Raw genomic sequence first — 21,148 nt, forward strand, 5'->3', positions numbered from 1 at the left:
AGTCTCAAAACTAACACACAAACTTTATTTTGCTTTTTCATAATGTAAAAAGAATACAAACACATTTATTTTAAATATTGCAGACCATGTATTGGCAGTCCCTGCTTTGTGATAATTTACATTTCTCCTGTCTGCTCACTAGACAGTCTCTAAAAATATCTTGCATTTATTTCTTCTGTCCCCCTTGTCAATACAATTACTTAAACAAGCATGCATCTGTCCCCCGTCCTGGGTGCAAGGATCCTGTCTTAGTCATCCACCTCCCCCAAGTCTGCTGCTTGTCCTATCAGGGCTCACTGAAGGGGACGAACACCCAGCAGAATAGTCAAGTGAACATTTCAGCTTATAAAAAATACCATCTAGTGGCAAGAATGAGTAACTGATGCTTTACTGTTAATCAAAATAGGTCATAGGTAAAATGGACAGTTTGTTCTTGTTTTGCTTTTCAATATATTTTCCAAGTCTACATTTCAGTGAAAAAGCCAGGATTGTCTGTAAGGTGTTCTATAATGCTATGCCTGTGATATATCAGTCGCATAAAAGCATAAAAATATTCTCTCAAGTCAAAAGCACTGAATGAAGATGTATCAAAAACACAAGTATGTACCAAAGAGGAGTAAAAATAGATTGTTTCATGAATTATATTCAATATAATATAATTATATTATACTAAGGATATAATATACTCTTCTGTGGTTTTTGTAAATATTTATTTAAAGACACTTTCAAAACAAATCTAAACAAAGCAAACAGGTAATGAAGGTACAATTTAAAAATATACTGAACATTCGAATGAAAATTCCAATGGATTGGTTCTGAATGATATTGAATATATTCAAATGGGTTCTGAATATCGTTACAACTATAATAACACTCAGAGGTCATAAATCTCACTATTTTTAATTTAAGAACTATGCAGTATTAGGTAGGAAGTCAATCCTTATTTAGTATAATTTAATGAATTCATAATCTCTAAGTTATTTGGTTTTCTATCAGAGATAACTGTAACAATATTGAATACAAATTAGTTTTTGTATAGATTTTCTTATCTATACAGTTCAAAGTGACCATAACAGAATATTGTTATAGTTAAAAGAAAGGTGGGGATTTATTTCTACTGCCTGTTTAACAGCACACTACTTTGGGGTCCCTGTCCCTGATGCTGTGTGTGTTAATACTAGAGAGTTCCTATCAAGTCAAATATAAAATATATTAAAAATCAACTGGCTTGAGGGTTATAAAATAATTACAATGAGTTGTTGATATTAGAAGCAGAGATAATTCTCATACTTACTTAAAAATGACTTGCATTATCTCCTGCATTAGCACCCTTGAGTCCAGTTTTCCCAACATTTTTCAAGGCATGGCACAAGTTAAAAAAGGTACCATTAGGGTAATATTTGTATGACACACTAGGACCAACCCATTAGGCCATTCCCAGCCACCAGGACCTTCCCAGGAGCTATGACTGCTCTACTTGCCACTGTCTCACCCCAGGAGCTGAGGATGTCAATATCTTGGCCTACCTGTTACCCATTCTGGTACTGAGTGTGCCAAGCCTTATCAGTTGGGAACTGCTGTCACCCACAACTAGGCCAATCTGCCGTAGCACTATTCTAGGTGCAGGAGATACAGCAGTAAAAAAAAAAAAAGGCAAAGTTCATATTCTCATAGAGTTGACATTTTAATGGGGGGAGGGGCAGGCAATAAATGAATAAAGAAAACACGTAGTGTCAAATGAGACAACTATTATAGTATAATATTGGCTTTGGAATTGGTTTAATGTAGATTAAAATCTGAGTGGTCATTTTTTGGCTGACATGATATTTATGTATTTAATTTTAACTAGAATAAGCATACTTCTATTAATTCGTATCTGATTAGGTAAGTTTGAATTAGTCTGTTTATCTTTCTAGTGTTTTAAGTAATTAAAAATGCAGTGTAAGTAGTGAAAAGAACATACTATTTGGAATTGGATTTACCTAGGTTTGAATGACAGCTGGATTCCAATCCCACATCTGCCACTTACTATGTGACCTTAAGAAAATTTCTTAACTTCTCTGATCCTCAGTTTCCTAATGGGGAAAAACTGAGATAATAACACCTTACAGAGTTGTGGTGAGAATTAAAGACATTAAACATGCACTGCCTAGGATAATGCCTAGGATGTATAAGATGTTCAGTAAATGACAGGTTTCATTATTATTATTTAAAAGATAAGGCTGCAATTACGATTTAGTTTCTACCACATTGTGAACACTTAAAATTTGTCATTATTTCAAGTAAACATTCTATTATAAATATTAAGTATTTGCTTCTTAGTGCAAAAATAAGGAACCACAGCTTCTTACTATCTCACATAAGTCAGTTTTTAAATGACTTTTCTTTTGTAGTTCAAGGTTAATGCACTAAAAATCTGTGTTTTACCTCTTAGAGGTGAAAAGACAGAGCATGTAACATTTATTGAGATGGTGTACCTTTAAATGTCTTCAGTGCGTCTATCTCCATTAGAGTTACCAAAAGCTTAGTGAGTCTAAACAGTTGCTTCAGCCCTTTATCCTTTAGACAAGGAATAGTGGAATTTTAAAAACAATTATTTAAATGATTAATTTTGATTTTACTAACTTTCCATAATTATTTTAGCGAACTGCAATTTGAAGAGCAGTGCAACTTAATAAAATCAGAATTTAGGATCTCTGAGAATCTTTTAATTGTGGAGATTATATAATAGAGCAGTGCTCTGCAGATAAAATAATTACAATGAGTTATCACACACTGTAAAAATAATGATGCATACTGTTAAAAAAAAGTCGAGTCAAAATAATGAACATTTGATGACCTCTGGGTTTCTTCTAATGAGTGTTTCCACAGGGGTTGTCTGAGATTTGGCAGCCCATGTTCTGGCCTGTTACTTGTACTTTGAAGAGAGTTCCGTCAGCACACATACAGAGTTTGTAGCGCAGCCAGTTGCCATTACTGAACTGGTCTCCAGTGGAGGAACTGGGTAGGCGAGTAGTGCTGACCATCACAGTTCCATTAAGGATGATGCTGTTTTCCTATTAGGATAATAATAATATGATTTTACTTCCACGCACAGGGATAGAACAAAAGTTAATAAAGCTTTCTGGGAAATTAACAAGAAAAAAGGCAGTAGGAAAGAGAAAGTTATGGCCAAGACAACAATAACAATGAAAAAAAGCCCCAAACCAGTATCAAGTTTCAACTAGAGAGTTCTTGGCTTATTTAATCCATAAGGTATGTCAATTAACGTGCAACACAACTTATTTTTCGATCATTAGGTACAATACATCAAAATGCCTAAGTGTCTAATAAAACTGCTATTAATAAAATCTCAGATTATTTTCATTTGTTCACTCTTAAGCACATCAATACACAAAGTTACTGATTGATAAACTTCTGAAGATGATAAGAAAAAAGCTGTTTTTCTCCTATAGGGAATGAATTTTAATTTTCAATGTTTTTGCACCACTACAAATGAAAAGATTCAAACCATATAATTTTGAAGACCAGGCACTCAAAGAAAACTGCCTGGAGGTTCTCATCTTCCAGCCCACTGCTCCAAGAAAATTCTTGCATTGTAAGTCCACAAAACCCTTCCTTTTTTGGGACTGCTAGGCCTCTCTTCCCCTCTCTCCCTTCCTTCCTTTCATTCATTCATTCATTCAAAAAATAATTATTAAGTGCCTATAATATGTGAGGCACTATTCTAGGTGCTGAAGATACAGCAGTAAAAAAAAATACGCAAAGTACATATTCTCATAGAGTTGACATTTGAATGGGGGGAGAGGCAGGCAATAAACAAATGAATAAGGAAAACACGTAGTGTATCAGATGAGATAAATGCTATGAGGAAAACAAAGCCAAGTAAGTAGAGACAGTGACCAGGAGGGGGTTCTAATTTACAGTGTGGTCAAGGAAGGCTTCCCTGGTGAGGTGACATTCCAACAGAAACCTGGATGAAGTGAGGGAGTAAGCCAGGTAGGTAACTGGGAGAGAGCACTCCAGATAGAAGTAATAAGCTTGGTGTTGTAGAAACAGGTGCCACTATGGCTAACGCAGAGTGAGTGAGGCAGGTGACTGGTAGGAGTCAAAGAAATAGCCAGGCACCAGACATGTAAGGCCAGGGGAAGGACAGGATTTTATTCTGAATTATATGGGAAGTCATTGGAGGGCTTCGAGTAGGGAAATGACATGATCTTTAAAAAGATCATTCTGGCTGTTGTGTAGAGAACTGACTAGAGGAGTGAAAGAATGGAAGCAGGGAGACCAGTTGGGAGGTTGTTCCAACAATCCAGGCAGGGAATGAAGTGGTCAACCCCATGGTGGTAGTGAGAAGCAGCCAGACTCTACATCTTCTGAAGAAGGCTTTGCTGATGGGCTGATGGGGTATTACTTAATAAGATGGAAAGACAGAAAGAAATGTAGTTTTTTGACTTAAGTTTGAGATGCCTATAGATGTCCAACTGGTAGGTAGGCAGCTGGATATGTGAGTCGTAGTTCGGAGGAAAGTTGTTGAAACAGGAGTTACAAATTTGGGAGTAATCAACTTATTAAGGCTATTTAAAACAATGAGAGAAAGTTGGTCATAAAGTAATGGAATTGGCTAATTGATTATGTAGTGGTAGTATCTGGAATAAATATAATTCTGCTGTGACTGATTTTCCAGTTTTGTTTCAATGCCGCCATCTTGTGGTTATTTTACTCTTTAAATAGAATCTGAAAGCTCTCTGATAAAATTTTTTCTAATGATTAGCTCATATACTTTAAAATTAACCAGTGATATTAACTGCCACTATAAAGCTAATTATCTTTTCAATATTCACTTATTTTCCTTCAACTGTGGAGAAACTGATATGTGTGTATGTGTATTTCAAATTATTTTAATATCTGTGATATTAACAAAGTGGGAGGGATAAGAATTATTAGTCCAAAGTTTTTAGGTGGAAAAAATAAAAGGTTTAGGCAGCCTGCTAATGGTCTATATACAAATCTCTCCTCTCTGGCTGCTCTGCCTTCCTAGTGCACAGGACAGCAGCCCCCCACAGCCATTCTTCAACGCTTTTCTCTCAAAGGCATGCCTTCTTAAAATACATGTAAAATATACCCAGTATTGCTGTCGAGTTTCTGGTAAGAATCATGTTTTATGTTTATCATTATTAGTTAGAGATAGGAATATGTGCCTTAGGGAGAATATCTGTTATGAAAGTGAAAGCATTACTTAATTTTTTTAAAGCTTACTTTTCTAAGAACTATGAAAATTATGTTAATAAAAACAGGAAAGAATAATTTATAAGTCCTTAGGTTTAAATGCACTTTTGTCATTTAATACTTAGTAAGACAACTTTAATCAGTTTTAGTGAAGTAGCACATGGTAGATACCCAAAGGCATTTTGAATATGCTTTGATCAGAATTGTGAGCAGGTGAAAAGTTTTGGGGACTTATGGCTCCTTTATAGGAAATATGATATTTGTTAAAGCTCAAATACAACTTGCGAAGCATAAAGAAAATTTCACTTCTCAACAGTCACAATAAAGCCAAACATTTTTCCATTATAATTAATAATAGATGTTTAAATTAAAAATGCATTTTATAGTTTACTAATTGTTTTTTTCACATCACTGGATTTGAAGGTATACGAAAAATTTTATTTAAGAAAACACTTCAGGGCTTGGATACTTACTTTGATTTTATAGAATTCTCTTTTAGAAGAACTTTTTTTTTTTTTTTTGCCTTTTAAAATTATACAGGTAATCATTATAGAAAAATAAGAAAATACAGGCAAGCAGAAATAAAAATAAAATTACAATCGTTGGTTATCTTGCTACATACCTAACTACTGTTGACATTTTGGCATGTCCTTCATGGTTTCTACAAACATACATACGTTTTGAAAAATAAAAATGAGATATTTCACAAATTGCCTTGTAACTTTCTTTCACTTAGCAACCTTTATGAACATCTTTCCATGTCAAAAGTATACAACTACACCAATATTTTTAATAATTGCATATTATTGCATTATATGGATTTATTTATGTGTCTAAGACACTAATAATTCTCTTAATATCTTAATATATATATACTCACAGCCTTTAATTCCATATTACCACCCATATGAAATTCAATGGTTTTGCCCATAATAAATACTCCTTCATTTCCACGCACAATAGCACGCCCATCAACTTTTATATTTAAATCACTAGTAGCATTGCTGGTAATCTGAAAAATTTAAAAAAAAGGGCTGAAAAGAGTTGCTAAATTAATATGAGAATTACTATCAGAGATAGACAAATATTTCAACTGTAAGACTATGAAAGGCAAGTGTTTTAATTTACATTTTATAGACGTGGAAACTGAGATGAGAGAAGACTTGACAATGATCACATAAGCCAGTTAATGACAGATCTGTCTGGAACTAATCCTTTCCACTGTTCTGTAAAGTATTCTTTACCACTGTAGACTAGTAAAACTTCCCTCCCAACTTATAGCTTTGCACGATAATTCCCGCCATTAACATTCCCAGAAAGAGAAAAGAAAACAAGTCATACCCTTTCAGTAGATGCTTTTTGAACATTCAAACTTCTCACTCCACTTGGCAAACGAAACTCATGAGTTTCATAGTCGGTGCTGAATAAAATATTTTGAGTCCTTGGGTCGAAAAACTGCATACCAATGTCACTTGTAATGGAAGTTTTGTTCTTTTCCACACTGAGCTTCGTTGTCCCTTGCTGGAAAACAATCTTTAGAGAAACACTTTATGGTGAATGTGTTTTCAAAGAATACCATGACTGAATTCATGAAGAACATTTAGAAAACACTCTACAATAAAAGGATAACTTCAAATACTTGTCCCCCCTCCATTCACTTGGGGGAAAAGTTCTTTAAAATGAAGGCTTACAGGCTTATTTGCTTAGAGTACTGCAATGCACAAATTTGTGGGTCACAGGGCATACAGCCAAGACCTAAGACGGACAGTGAGGAGTGGGGGGTGGGAGGAGGGTAGTGAGAATACCACCTTAAAATTCTGTTCGGTTGAAAACCTACGTTGTAACAGACACTTGGGCATGGTCTTCCCCTGACTAGATTGGCATATTCTCTTCCAAACTCCCAAAAGCTTTTTAGTGGATGCCTAGCACAAAGATGACAAGTCTATACAAATCAATCCTCTCCTGCTGTTTTGCCTTCCTAGGACAGCAGCCCCCTGTGGCCATTCTACAACACTTTTCTCTCAAAGGAATGGCTTCTTACAATGCATGTAAAAATTGCCCAGTAAACTATGTACTCTTATACTAATCGCATTTGTCATAGAAAATTTTTGTCATTGAACAAAATCTGGAATATTAAGAAAGCATCTAACTTTAATAGATTGTAAGTCCAACAATATTATTAAATGTATTTATTATTTATGATTATGATTTTCAATAATCAACTATTATCTTTCTGATAAAAATAAACATCTTAGTTTTGCAAAGAATTTTCCTCTAATGCCCTCTCCCTATTCACACTATATTTTAATTAATGTAGTAACTTACAGGCTGGTTGTTGCCAGTGATGACCAAATTTTCATTTCGCCTTCCTCCCACCGTGCTCTTATAAAGGGGATGTATAACTCCCATGTCAGATACTTGCTTAAATCGAAGTAGACCACTTTCATGAAACTCCATGCTGTCACAGCCATTTGGTCCAATGCGAATCACAGCCCAGATAACAAGTGTTATCTAAAAAAGAAAATAGGCCCACTGTTAATAGGTAGCATACACATAACATACCTGAAAACAAATCACAAAGATCACAGTCAAAAGAATTAGACTTAAAAAAATATTTCCTCAGTGAGATGGACATATCAACTGGTTGTCCAGTTACAAACAAAACCAATTTTATCTTTATCAAGGTATTATATGCAATTGGCTAAAACTCAAAAAGTGCTAAAAGGTCTATAATTTAAAAAAAAAGAGGATAGTCTCATTTCTTCTACCACACCACATCTTGTTCCCCAAGGATAACCACTTCCAAAAATATTAGCTATTTTATCTAGAGCTTATCTTCATATATCTAAATAATATGTGAGGCAGATTGAGTTATGTACCCCAGGGGGGTAAAAAAAAAAAAAAAACATTATTCATCTTAATCCATTCCTGTGGATTTGAACCCACTGTAAGTAGGGCCTTTTGAAGATATTATTTTTAGTTAAGGTGTAGCCAACAGAACCAGGATGGGTCTTAATCCTATTACTGGAGGCCTTATAGAGAGAAAGCCATGGGGAAGAGCCAGAAGGTATAAGTCATCAGAATCTAGAAGAGAAAGCAGAAGATGTCACCATGTGACACGAAAGCCAAGGAATCCAAAGATTGCTGGCCAGCCAGGAAGCTGCTGACCCCAGGAGGAAGCAAGCCTTTGAGCCTCTGAAACTGTAAATAACTTCCTGTTGTTAAGCCAACCCACTGTGTGGTATTGTCACAGCAGCCTGGAAACTAAGACGATAAGTATGTATTGCTATTTCTTCATTCATCAATTTCAGGTTTTATCTATTAACATCCTATTTTGGCAGATGACAGTTTTAGCTCATTTATGCCTTTTCTCTCCCCAAACATCAATCCCAAGTTTTGGTTAAATCCTTCTTCAGTATTTTCAATATTACAATCATGTAAATGTTGTTTACTGCTAAGCCAATGGGCGTAGTACAGTTCCTTTCTTGTACTTTGTGTCTGATCGGGTTTAATACTTGTCTTCCTTTCGTTTGCTTAGTTTCTTTGAAAATATGATAAAATAATCTCTAACCTTCCAACAGTTCTGTAAAATCTCTCAATAAAATGTTCCATAAGGCCAAATCTCTCAGATAATTCATTAGTTCTATTTTTCTCCCCTAGGAAATCTTTCTGGAACACCTATCTCTGTGCTCCATTCTAGACTCATTATTCTCTGGGACTGCTGCACAGCTCTAATCATGAATTTTTCCTTCACTTTCATGCTGGAACTTCCTTTTGTCTCTTTCTCCTGGTGCCAGACATCCAGTTTCCTGGATCCGCATCTTCAACTTACTAGGTTCAGTGGCTTCTTTTGGTAGAGCACATCCTCTAGTGGCTTTCTTAAAAAGAATGTATGAAGTAAAATTTTTGATAGTGTACATGACTAAAAATGTCTCTATAATCCTTCACATTTAACTGATAGTCTGGCTTGGTATATATTTCTAGATCTGAAATTATTTTATCTCTGAATTTTGAAGGCCATTGCCTTATTGCCCTCTAGTTTCCAGCATAGCTTTTAAGAAGTCCAATGCCACTCTTATTTTGTATTCTTTATATATAAACTGCTTTTTTCCTTCTGGAAGATTTTAATATCTTCCCCTTGTTCTTGTTTTCCTGAAATTTCATAATAATGGCCTTGGTGTAAGTCTTTTTAAGATCAACCCAGAGTGGGACTTAAAATCCATTCTAGGAAACTTTGTTGATTTATTTGATAACTTTCTCTCCAGTGTTTTCTCTGTTCTCTCTTTCTCAAATGCCTATTAACAGAATGTAGGATTTCCTGGATTGATTCTTTAATTTTGTTGAACTTTCTGGAAGAGTTCCTTTTCTTTATCTTCTAATTTCTATATTTTTTCTCTCTCTCTCTCTCTCTCTCTCTCTCTCTCTCTGTGTGTGTGTGTGTGTGTGTGTGTGTGTGTGTGTGTGTGTGTGTATATATTTGTTCTGGTTTGGTAAAGCTGACAAAACGCAATATACCAGAAGTAGGTTGGCTTTTACAATGAGGATTATTAACTTACAACTTACAGTTCTTAGGTTGTGAAAATGACCAACTCAAGGCATCAACAGGATACTTGGACTCTGAAGACAGGCTGCCAGCACTGAGGGCTCCTCTGTCACATGACAAGGCATGTGGCAACGTCTGCTAGTTCTTCTCTTGTTGCTTTCAGCTTCTGGCTTCAGTAGCTCCCTCTCTCAGCTCCTCTGGTGCTCTTTTCTGTGATCTCTTAATTTCATTTCTTAGCTTCTCTGTGGCTTTTATCCTCTTATAAAGGACTCCAGTAACAGGATTAAGACCCACCTTGAATAGGGTTGGTAACATCTCAATTGAAACGATTTAATCAAAAGTTTCCACCTACAATAGGTCTGCACCCACAGGAATGGATTAAAAGAAAATGGCCTTTTCTGGGGTATATAACAGCTTCAAACTAGCACAATATTTGATGAGTTCTTCTTTTATTTTGTAATTGCTCCTTTTTAATGGCAATGCTATTCTTGTTTCACCAATGCAATATCTTCTTATTTCTCTGATGATGGTGATTTTAGTGTTGCTTTTTAAAGCTTTCTGTCATTCCTTGCATTTCCCTGCATCTCTCTGAGTTCCTACATGCCCCCCGGGTTTGGGAGTTTTGGTCTCCATCATTCTACAATTCAGGTAGTTTTCTCGAAAAGCCTATTGATTCCTGGCTCAGTACTAATATTTAATAGTGAGGTGGTAAAAAGTCCATAGAAAGTTCCTTATATGGGGTGGTGCTTGTCACTAAAAGACTACATGGTAGGGAGGCTAGATAGCTTTTTTTGCTGGGACCTGTCAAATGTCAGTATCTTCAGGTCTCCTCTTTATGTGCTTCAGTTTCTCCTAAGAAAGCTCCTTTATCTTTTCTCTGTGGCCTATGGATCTAGCTGCTAGGGATCTGGAGCTGGAGGATGGGGATAAGGAAGTCTCACTTAGCAGTATTTGGACTTCCCTGCTCTGGAATGGAAACCCAGCCCCACCTTCCTCTGTAGAATATCCTCAGGCAGTATTCTCTGTGGTTAAGCGTGTCCAAAGAAAAAGCTTCTAGTTTTCTGTAATTGCATAACTGCTGGGTAGAAAGGAAAGGAGGTTTAGGAATCTTACTGCTCTTTATACAGATTTTTCCAACGGGCTCTGTTTTCACTTCCCACCCCACCCCTGCTTTCCAAGGTACTGGCTCTACAAATTTCTCAGGCTTTTCAGGATTCTGCAAGGCACTTCCACCAACATGTCCAGAATCCCCTCCCCAGTACACACAAGCAGTAAGATCTAAACTTTCTAATCTCTGATAAGTTATTTACCATGCCTCCTCCTACTTTTTGTCTTCATAGATTATGGATCAGAGTTTCAGTTGCCTCCTGGTTTCTTCAAAGATATTTCTGTTTCGTGACCTGATTGATTTGGGATGAGCTTTTTAGAGGAGGAGATAAAAATGTCTTTATTCTGCCATCTTCAGAAATCTCCAATAAAATAAACCTATAAAAAATCATTCAGGATGTGTGTTTCTAGTGAAGCTACTAATAGTAGCTGCTGTGAAATGAGTAGTATCAGCTCTTTATGATTTAAGTAGAAATTAAACACAAATGTTTTGAATGTACATAAAATACAAAGAACTGGTTTGAGAGCATTAAAAGTTAAAGATAACATAAATAGAACCACTTTAGAAGTACTGCAGACCATGTTCATGATTAGTCATTGATATACCATTGGGCTCTCTCTCTGAAAATTTCTATCCACACCCATGCCAGAAGGTTTCAAATTTAATCCTCGGATAGTCACAACCTTGGATTAAAAATTCTTCCTCTTTAAAAAAGAGTAAATATCTTTGGAAAAGGCAATATATGAGGTCCTCAGCACTTCAGTGTGAATTAGTCTACCAGAACCTTTCAAGTTGGACATTAGGGACTTAGGACTACAAAATATAATCACTGACTGCCATCAAAGGGTTGCAATTTAAAATCTTGCTGAGGAGCAAGACTAGTCAAACAAGATGAATGAAAACAAAGGCATTATATTTTTTAGGAGAGGTGAAGGCAAGAACATCAACTTGGCAAAGGTCTCTTCTGTTGCATTGATTCTACCCTTTTAAAAGCAAGCTAAGTCTTTTAAGGGAAGAATCCATGAATTTTTTTTTCCTAAATGAAGCAATACATGGAAATATTAGCGCACTTGATTTTTTATATCTAAAATAATCATTAAAACTCATTAAGAGATAAAACTATGGGAAAGCAGAAAGTAAGACAGTCCTGAAAGAAATCATAGAAACAAAGCCCATGATTTCACTGTAAAACAGACAAAAAATCCCCATGGAAATTAAAATGTATATATTCTGTACCATATACTCACAATTAAGTTGATGACAGCCAGAATAAACAGGAGGATAATCACACAGATGGCTAAATTGCCCTTTCTCCCTCTCAATCCTGTTTTATGGAGACGATCTTCATCAATTGGAATATATCCAGCTTTAAAGTTACTATTGTGCTCTTTATTAACATTCCTTCTCTCCACAGCCTTCTCACGCATGGACTTCTTTACAGGACCATTGGAACTTGGCTAAAAATGAAGTACGACACAATGTTAACAGCCACAGCCTCTCTTTTTGATGCCTTTATTTATTAAGTGCAAATACATAACTAAAGAAAGCTGAATTGATTAGTGATATATTTTCCACTAATAAACTGCCTTTCATGTAAACTACATGCCACAATGAGTTGCAAGCTTCAAGAATGGACATTATTATGCTTAGAGAAATAGCATAGAAGAACTTTTCTTTGGCTCTTTGATAACTTATTTTCCCTCTCTGCTTTTAATAGTTCCACTGTCAACAAAATGGGTACAGCTCATTCTGGACAGAGTTCATGTGTATATACTACAGTAGATAATCTTGTTTCTATTATTCATTAATCTGTCTGGGTATATATTTTCATTTATATGAAAAGGATTTAGAAAGGCTGACACATTTTGTTGTTTATCACTCCAGTTGACTAATGCTAAGATTGTCTTAGAACAGCAGTTCTCAAAGTTTGGGCTGAAGAATCTTGGGATGGGGTGGGGGGGGGGAGGTCCCCTGAGTTCTTTTGGGAGTCTGAAAAGTAAAAAAATATTTTTAAAATAATACTATGACATTATGCCTTTATCCTATTATTCTTTCATGAATGTACGGTGGTGTTTCCAGAGGCTACACAACCATGTGTAATGACATCATTAAAGCTAATGGAAAGTTTGCTTATGTATTTTCTATTTTAAAATTTCTCTGTTTTAATTACTAATATGGCAAATATCAGTGGATATAACACATAAAAACAAAAGATTTTTGGGATCCTCAGTAATTTTTAAGACTTAAAAGAGAATCCGAGATCAAAAAGTTTGAGAAGCTCTGACCAAGTCTATGGTTGAATAACATGCTTAGTAATAATCTGTGTAGAAAATGAATGGCTAGAAATGGATACTGCCCAATCTCAGAATGCTAAAAAGTGAGAAAACTCATTTATCAGGTAGGCACTTATTAAGCATTTTGTGCTTAAATATTAATACTATAAATAGTAATTCAAACAAATATAGAACAGACTCTTGATCCTCTAGGCTCTTGCAGGTGAGATTTGTACACATAAAATAGTTAACAGTGTAATAAAGTAATCTGTATGCTGAGGTGCTGAAATCAATAGTATAGATACTACATGTTACAGAGTTTAGTAGGAGGAGAGACAGAATCACCTGGAATTATTAGGGGAATGGGAGGAGGGGTAGAGGGGCAGATCTGGTAATGCAGAGAGAATCAAGTTGGAAAAATAGAGCCAAGTTGTGGAAGTATTTGAGTAGCAGGTTATAAATTGTAGTCTTTCTGTTCCGTTTAATTGGGAATCACAGGAGGTTTTTGAGCAGACAAATGGCATGTGCTCCAAGATGCTAAATATGTGAGTGTATGTAGGAGAGATAGAAAACAGGAATACCAGTTAAGAGGTTATGGTGTTAGAAACAGAGGTTTGAGGTAGTGAGGACCTAAATTAGGACAACGACAGTAGGAATGAAAAAGGATAGATTAAAAAGATACTTCAAAAGAAAGCTAACTGAATTAGTAACCCAGTTCAAAAAAATAATCTTATGTTTATTAAGTGGATTAGTTAAATACAGGGAATGAAGGAGGGAGAATATTCTGTACATGTTAAATTCGAACTGAATGAAAAATAACCAATTGCCCCAAAGGCAACTGCAAGCATGGGATTAGGTATCAGGTTAGTCAGGGCTAGAAATACAGATTTGAGAGATGTCAGCATAGAGGTGAATTAAAACCATGAGGCTTTATCAGTTGACTATGAGGAACAGTGTACGGAGAAAAGAGAACAAAGAGTCAAGGACACAGTCTTGGGAAATTTTAATGTGCAGGAACACTGGAAAATGAGAAATATAATTATGGTATGAAAACCAAGGATATGCAGTGTTTCTAAACATGATTTGTCAAAATGTGCCTTAATAACTTTCAAAAATGAACGTTGAGCAGAAAATTGTTAAGTCAGGAATGGTTAGTACCAAAAAGGTGCCAGCATATATACATCTATTTTGGAGTCCAGAAGTAGGAAAAAAAAAAAGTAGGATTGTAGCTACAGGATTAAGTACTTTCAAGGAGAAGTTCTTTTCTTTAGTGTCTTTTTTTTCCCCTTAATTTGATTGCAGAAGGAAAGAAGCAAAAAGGGGAAAGACCCCAGATAGCAGAGTAGGGCAGGATAACGTGGGAGACAAGATCTTTTAGGAGGAGGGAAAGAAAGTAATACAGAGTACAGGAGAAAATGACAGCCTTAAAAGACTGGGTTCCTGCTTAATTTAAAACTGGATGTAATGAGTATAAAGAAGAGAAAGTAATCTTCTTTGGGATGGTTTGAAGCTGTATATACCCCAGAAAAACATGTTCTTAAATCTAATCCATTCCAGTGGATGCAAACCCATTGTAAGAAGGACCTTTTGATAAGGTTACTTCAGTTAAGGGGTGTCCCACCTCAATCAGGATGGGATTTAATGTTATTACTGGAGTCCCTTATAAGAGGAAATTTAGACACAGAGAGAAAAGCCATGGAAGCAAGAAGCTGAAATCAAGGAAACCTGGAAGAGAAGGGAGAGGCCGGGAGACACTGCCATGGGCCTTGCCCTGTGACAGAGGAGCCAAAGATCACCAGCAGCCAGTCTTCAGGAAGAAAGCAATGTTTTGATGATGCCCTGATTTGGACATTTTCCCAGCCTCAAATCTGTGAGCGAATAAATTCCCATATTTAGCCAACCTAATTCATGGTATCTTCTTTGAGCAGCCTAGGAAACTAAAACACTCTTCCTAGGGATGTAAGAAGCAAAGTCAACTGCCAAGAATGAATGGTGAGAGCTACAGGAATCTTGATGTGGTGGCAGTTGTAGCAGGTTGGTTGGGGGCTTACAGAGAAAGGAAAAAGACAGTAATAATCTTTGTGAGCAATGTGGCAGAGGTTAAGTTATATGCCCAAAGTCATCCAGAAAGTAAATGGCAGAGTTGGGATTAGAACCTGGGTCTGTTTAACATGCAAATTCACTCTTTTTTTTTCACCATGCTAGCTTGGCTTCTAACCATCAACTTTTTATCTACTCTCTGTACCTGTAGTTATCTCCCTGTATATAGTTTATAGACTTAATAAATTATCCTGGTCATATTAAATCCAAGATAACCAGCCTACTTGTATGTTATTGATCAGAGATGTGCAAAAACTAAAGAAGGAGGCTCAATCTCAGGACGTAGAAGTGAAGGCAAGGAGCTTGGTATTTCCTTATATGCTTCCTATACCACATGGTGAAATTTAGCTTAAAGATCTGAAAGGGACAAGGATTCAGAGTCAGATTCACACTGTATATGGGACTATCTGATCTGGAGAGAAAGTGTGTATTGAACCAGTAAGGCTTCCTTTTCACATGTAAATTCCATCTCTAACAGTAGTTAATAAAATATATACAATAGTAACATATGCAAAAATGTTTAAATATATAAAATATAATATATCTTATGTTTGTACTTTAGATGGTGATTTGATCATGCAACCACAAAAAAGAAACATTTAATAAAAAGCCTTGATTTGAGACAGTCAGTAGTTTAGGATATTTTAGTTTTCTAAAGTCGAAGTACAAGACTATAGAGACACTTGTGAAAAAAAAATCTGTAAAATATTCTAGCAAAGAAGTCAGCCACTTTTAAAGACTGGTGTGCCAGCTCAAGCAGGAGCACAGGGAAAGAGTACATTTCACAAGCTAACATTAGGAGCAATGCTGGTTGCAGCTCACCACTGAATCTTCTTAATTGTCCCTGAACACTAGATTCCCAAATGAAGGTTAAGGGAAGCGGGGAAGTACTTTGAGGAGCTCAAAAGAGCAGTAGGGGAACCAAGAATAATAGCACTGAAGAATCTAAATTGAGGATGGGACAATTAATAAGAATAACAGAGAGGTAGACAAAAAAATGAAATGCTAGGATGAATTGTGTGCTATTCTTCTGGCATCTGTATTCTGGATTCCTAGTTTACCATGATCATAAACTTGTTGAGAAAAGACTATCTTCATATTCCCTGCAGTAATTAACAACAACAAATAGATACATATTTCATCCATATATGCAATTCAATACTTGTGTGTAGAAAAATGAAACAATGACAATTAAATAACTCTCAAAGGTCCAATATTTCACTGCAGTTAACACAGTGAGGTGGAAAGAACAAAGATATACACTATAGTATAGAGTTAAAACTGGATTTGAATCTGGGCTATTATTTACCTGCTGGGGGATCTTGTACAGATTACTTAACCTTTCTGAGTCTCAGAAATGAAGATATGATCACCTACCTCCTGATATAATGAGGATTATATCAGGTCAAATATGGGAAGTACTCAGCATGGAACCTAATAGGACTCCTTCTCAACATCTTAAAACATTTTGTGGTTCCTTTATATTCCAAAAATCATGGTATCTTCTGGTTCTCAAATTAAGCAGACTTCCTAAATTCAGTTTCCCTACACTGTCTTATGCTATATTTGTACTAGAGAATTTTCTGTAACAAACACTGTTCTGTGCAGAGGATTCATTATTTTCATTATACTCGCTGGTATACCTACCTCAATTCTGGCCTGAAATTCAAAAGAAAAATGAAAGCCAGATGTTTCCTTAAAATGACTGTGACATGAAATGTCAGAGAGAAAAATTCCTTATCTCACTCTTCTACTTAACAACCTAAGTGGTTTCTTATCTATCGGATGAAATTTAAAGTCTTAATTGGTCCTCATTAACCTTGTTTCTTTATTAATACGTCTTTCATTACTCCTGTCAAACACGTCTTCTACTTGACTAATAGATTCTTTAAAGAGTGGTGTGCAGGTATATGTTTAACAACTGGCTCTCTGGGGGAAAATGTATCCATATACGTACATAAATAAGTTTATTATACATTTTACTGATATAAAGGATGGTAGGACACAATTTAAAAATAATAACAGTAAAATATGCAATAGTCTTTATTTTAACTTCTAAATAGCCAACAAATAGCCATTGAATGCTTTCAACGATTTTGTGACAATGGAGTATCATCCCAATTTGCCGTTTTCCCAATAAATTTTGACATGCAACTTAAAAAATTTACATTGAATCTCTTTCATCTTTAGTACTATGTTTGTCAAAAAATCATTCATACCTTAATGACGTGTGCAACTTCTTTGCTGTAGGATACAAGTTTTTGAATACTGAAAGAATATTTCCTCAAATTTTTTTTGCTACTCACAACAATGTAACAGCTACAGAAATGACCCACTTTTACACTTAATCTGCATTAACATTTTCTCCATCACTTTCTTAAGTCTAGACCAGAGGTCAGAAAACTTTCTGCAAAAGCTAAAACAGTAAACATTTTAAGCTTTAGGTCCATACAGTATCTGCTGCAACTATTCAGCCCTGCAACTGCAGCACAAAAGCAGCCACAGACAATAAGGAAATGAATGACAACAGCTCTGTTCTGATAAAACTTTTTTTTTTTTTACAGAAATAGGCAGTGGTCCAGATTTGGGCTGCAGACTGTCATTTACCAGCCCATGATCTAGACAGTCAACATAGCAATAAATCAAGCCTTGATTTGTAGCATTTGCTGATTTTCAGGGTGTTATTTCTCTCACCATGCTGATTTCAAGCTACTGGTGTGATATATAACATGGAATTGGGAAGACATGTACGCGCCATTATAGAGTATTCCATTATACAGACAGATATAATAGAAATAACTGAAGAGCATAAGTAATAGTAAAATGTAGAAAATACCTATGAAGTTACAAGTTTCGAGGATTTTTTACCTTTGTTTTTAATATAATTTATTTAATTATAAGTGAACATAATTTAATTTTTAATAATGGCTATGTTTAACAACCAGCGGCAAAACATCTAAAGATTCAACAATTAACTCTCTCAAGTTGATGTGAGCCAGCTCCAGCACCACTGCTTTAAAGTTACTTACTTCTACCTCCATACCTTTGTTTCAATTGTCCTCCCCATCTCCCTCCTGGGATCCATTCTTTACTCTTCTCTGCCAATTCATGTACATTATTATCTTCAATTCGATGCATTTAACATCTATTGATTAGTTCCTATATGCCAGGAACTCTAGACTTCCAAGATGAGTAAGACACAGTGCCTACCCTAAGGAGCTTACTTACAGCCCACTAGGGCAGCTAGACAAGATCACTAACAATCGGAATACAACATGTTAAGTGCTATAGTAAACCTATGCATACAATACTCAAAGAGCATAGAAGAGGAACATAACTCCTCTTCTAAAGAAGGTTGAGGCTTGCAATGAAACTTGAAGGATGGATAGGAGTTAGCCAGGCGAAAGAGCAGAGAGAGGCATTTTAGGCAGAAGGAACAGCGTAAAGACACTGAGTTCAAGTCCCCTCTGGTGATACTGATTTTGATAACTTCATGTGGATGCTGAGGAGGAATGGGGCAATAAATAAATAAATAAATAAGGTGAGACATGTGGTTGTGGGCCAGTAAAAGAATGGGCATGAGGACAAATATTGGGAACATTATCTTGAAGGCATGGGGAACTACTGAAGATTTTTAAAAGGTTAGTGATACAATTGCACTTGCACTGTAGCAAAATCACACCAAAAAGAGATGAAAAGGAGTAGAAGAGCCTAGAGACCAAGATATCCACAGCATGTTTCTCTAACGCTCCAAAGGAAGGCCTGACTGAGCTGTGGCACTGAAGATGAAAAGCATATTGGGGAGAGAAGTAAGAGGTATAACTGACGGGATCTGCTAACCGATTGGATGTGAGGGTGACATAGACGGGTCTAAGTAGGACCAGCTACATAACCTGAGGGTATGGAGCAAAAGGAAAATGTGGGGCTCCTTGTTCAAACATCATGCCCAGGAGAGCAGAGCATTAAACCAGAGTATTAAAGTGGGTCTCTTCTGAGCTTGGAGCTCTGTGCAGTTGCACAGGTCATTTGCTCATTAAGCCAGCCCTTCTGCTACATCTTTGCCTAGGTTAATCAAGTGCATGGAAGGCTGTAACCATTTTAATAATGAATATAATGCAGTCCAATTTTACACATTTTTGAGTTTGAGGTGCCTGTGGAAAATTCAGTTAAGTTTTATGGAAACATAAAAGCATAAGTCATTGGTGTTTTATATGAAGTGGAAACTGAAGTCAGGTTGCTGAGTTTATGTGTAAAGCAAGAATAGGACCTGGGCAGAACCTCAGGGAACATTAATATGTAGGCAGTAGACAGAAAAAAGAACAGACTAAAATAGAAGCTGATAAATAAGGAGGGAAGTCAGAAAAGCCAAGGAACAGTTTTAATATCATTAACTCCAAGAAGCTTTGTCTTCTTTCATTTTCATGCATTCCCTTAAATTTTAATGTTACGGATGTGCTGCTTGTCTATTGCCTTTAGCTGATTTTTCTGCATTTATTTAGCAGAATAACATTAAACTCATTGAAGTCAGATTTGTCTTCTAGCTTTTTAGACCCCTTAGAATGGCTCCTCCAATGACATGACTGTCTCTAAAAACAATTAGTTACCTCAGAAAATCTTTCCGAAGAATTTTGGAACAACAGAATTTTGGCAACTTCCAACAGATTTTCCAATAGAATTTTGGCGGCCTGAATCAGGTATTTCTTTTTTCAACAATGTTTAAGATTGAGATTTTCTCAGAAGAAACTATCAAATAGTTTTTAAAGGAAAACAGTTAAGGGAAAAACATGACTACAAAAATTATTTTTATTATAATAAATGATATGAACAACCATATATATTTGCATAAGTATAGCTTCCTTTGGGGGAAAAAAGCTTTGTAAACTATTCTGTTACAAGTTGACAATGTAGACTAGGAAATAATTGATAAGGCATTAAAAAAATGATTTTAAACCACAAGGCACGAGGCAGTTTTATACTGGTAACTAAATAAAATCGCCAAAAATCAAAGAGGAAGAGAAAACCTGGGATGACTGTGACTGGGTACCAGGGATGGCAGAGACAAGACCGGTCGCAAGCTGACACTCAGGCAACAGCTGTTCATTTCTTGGCGGGCGTCCCGGGAGCCTCAGGGCTCAGGGGGCTGAGGTTATTTTTACACGCATCTTGGCTGACAGCTGAGCCCGGCTCTCTCTGGCACGCCCCGGCGCAGAGCTCCACGCTGGCATCTCCAGGACGGCGCCGTCTCCTCACCCTCGCCGAAGGGACAACCAGGCCAGTGCTAGGGCCGTGGCCTGCTCCCCTCCCTCTCCGGGAGCCCCTGCTGGGACCCTGTCCCGGGTCTCGCCCGGCCTTTGCCAGCATCACCCGCTGCGGACAGCTCCTCTGGTCCGGCCCACCCCGCCCGCGAAACCCGGCCCCGGTCGAGTGTCGCGCCTCAGCCAGCCGCTCCGCTCTACTGCGGCCCCCAGCCGCTGGACCCCAACCACCCCCGCTCCTCCAGTCCCCGGCAGTGGAGGGGCTCACAGACCTGCTCCGCCGTTGTTGCCGTCGCTGCCGCCGCCGCCATGTTCGCGCGCCCACCAACGCGCTCCCCGCCAGGCCGTGCCCGCCGCGCCCTCTTTTCCGCGGCCGCGCCTGCGCCTGCGCCCCGGCATGGGGTGGAGGGAGGCGGGGGATAGACACCCGCTGCTTATGCCGCCGCCGGCGCCGTGACCGGGCTCGGCTCCATGTAGCCGCAGGGAGGCAGATTCAGAGCCGGCCGCGGCTGCAGGTTCAGGCTCCGCGGCGGTCCCAGAACGGAAGACAAGGGTCCGGAAGACGGACGCATTCCCGTTTCTGAATTCTCCAGAAAGGGCGCCTTCAAAGTACAGAGGATGCCTTTCCCTTTCTGCTGCA

General features: G+C 37.2%; 1 protein-coding gene across 2 annotated transcripts; it reads right to left on the reverse strand.

Moving 5' to 3' along the window:
- Positions 1-2: 2 nt before the first annotated feature.
- On the reverse strand, positions 3-20,883 carry SGCB (sarcoglycan beta). Of its 2 annotated transcripts, none has more exons than XM_037829787.1 (6): positions 20,781-20,883; positions 12,128-12,337; positions 7,555-7,740; positions 6,571-6,762; positions 6,110-6,241; positions 3-3,056 (listed from the first exon to the last, which is right to left on the reverse strand). In XM_037829787.1, exons 1-6 carry the CDS (start codon positions 20,817-20,819, stop codon positions 2,853-2,855), a joined length of 963 nt encoding a protein of 320 aa, XP_037685715.1. In that variant the 5' UTR covers positions 20,820-20,883; the 3' UTR covers positions 3-2,852. The 2 variants fall into 2 exon arrangements, with proteins under 2 accessions (XP_037685715.1, XP_037685716.1); XM_037829788.1 differs by lacking the exon at positions 20,781-20,883 and adding an exon at positions 19,858-19,996.
- Between the last annotated feature and the right edge of the window lie 265 nt (positions 20,884-21,148).

The sequence above is a fragment of the Choloepus didactylus genome, chromosome 3 (assembly GCF_015220235.1).
Source record: "Choloepus didactylus isolate mChoDid1 chromosome 3, mChoDid1.pri, whole genome shotgun sequence".
Taxonomy (NCBI): domain Eukaryota; kingdom Metazoa; phylum Chordata; class Mammalia; order Pilosa; family Megalonychidae; genus Choloepus; species Choloepus didactylus.

What these genes read in the sequence shown, in the direction of transcription:
- SGCB (XM_037829787.1), bottom strand. Translation starts at nt 20,819, where the DNA reads ATGGCGGCGGCGGCAGCGACGGCAACAACGGCGGAGCAG. An exon ending in TCACTGGCAACAACCAGCCT is followed by an intron (nt 6,763 to 7,554) that starts GTAAGTTACTAC and finishes GTTTCTCTAAAG; the next exon opens with ATTGTTTTCCAGCAAGGGAC. An exon ending in GTAATATGGAATTAAAGGCT is followed by an intron (nt 3,057 to 6,109) that starts GTGAGTATATAT and finishes TTATCCTAATAG; the next exon opens with GAAAACAGCATCATCCTTAA.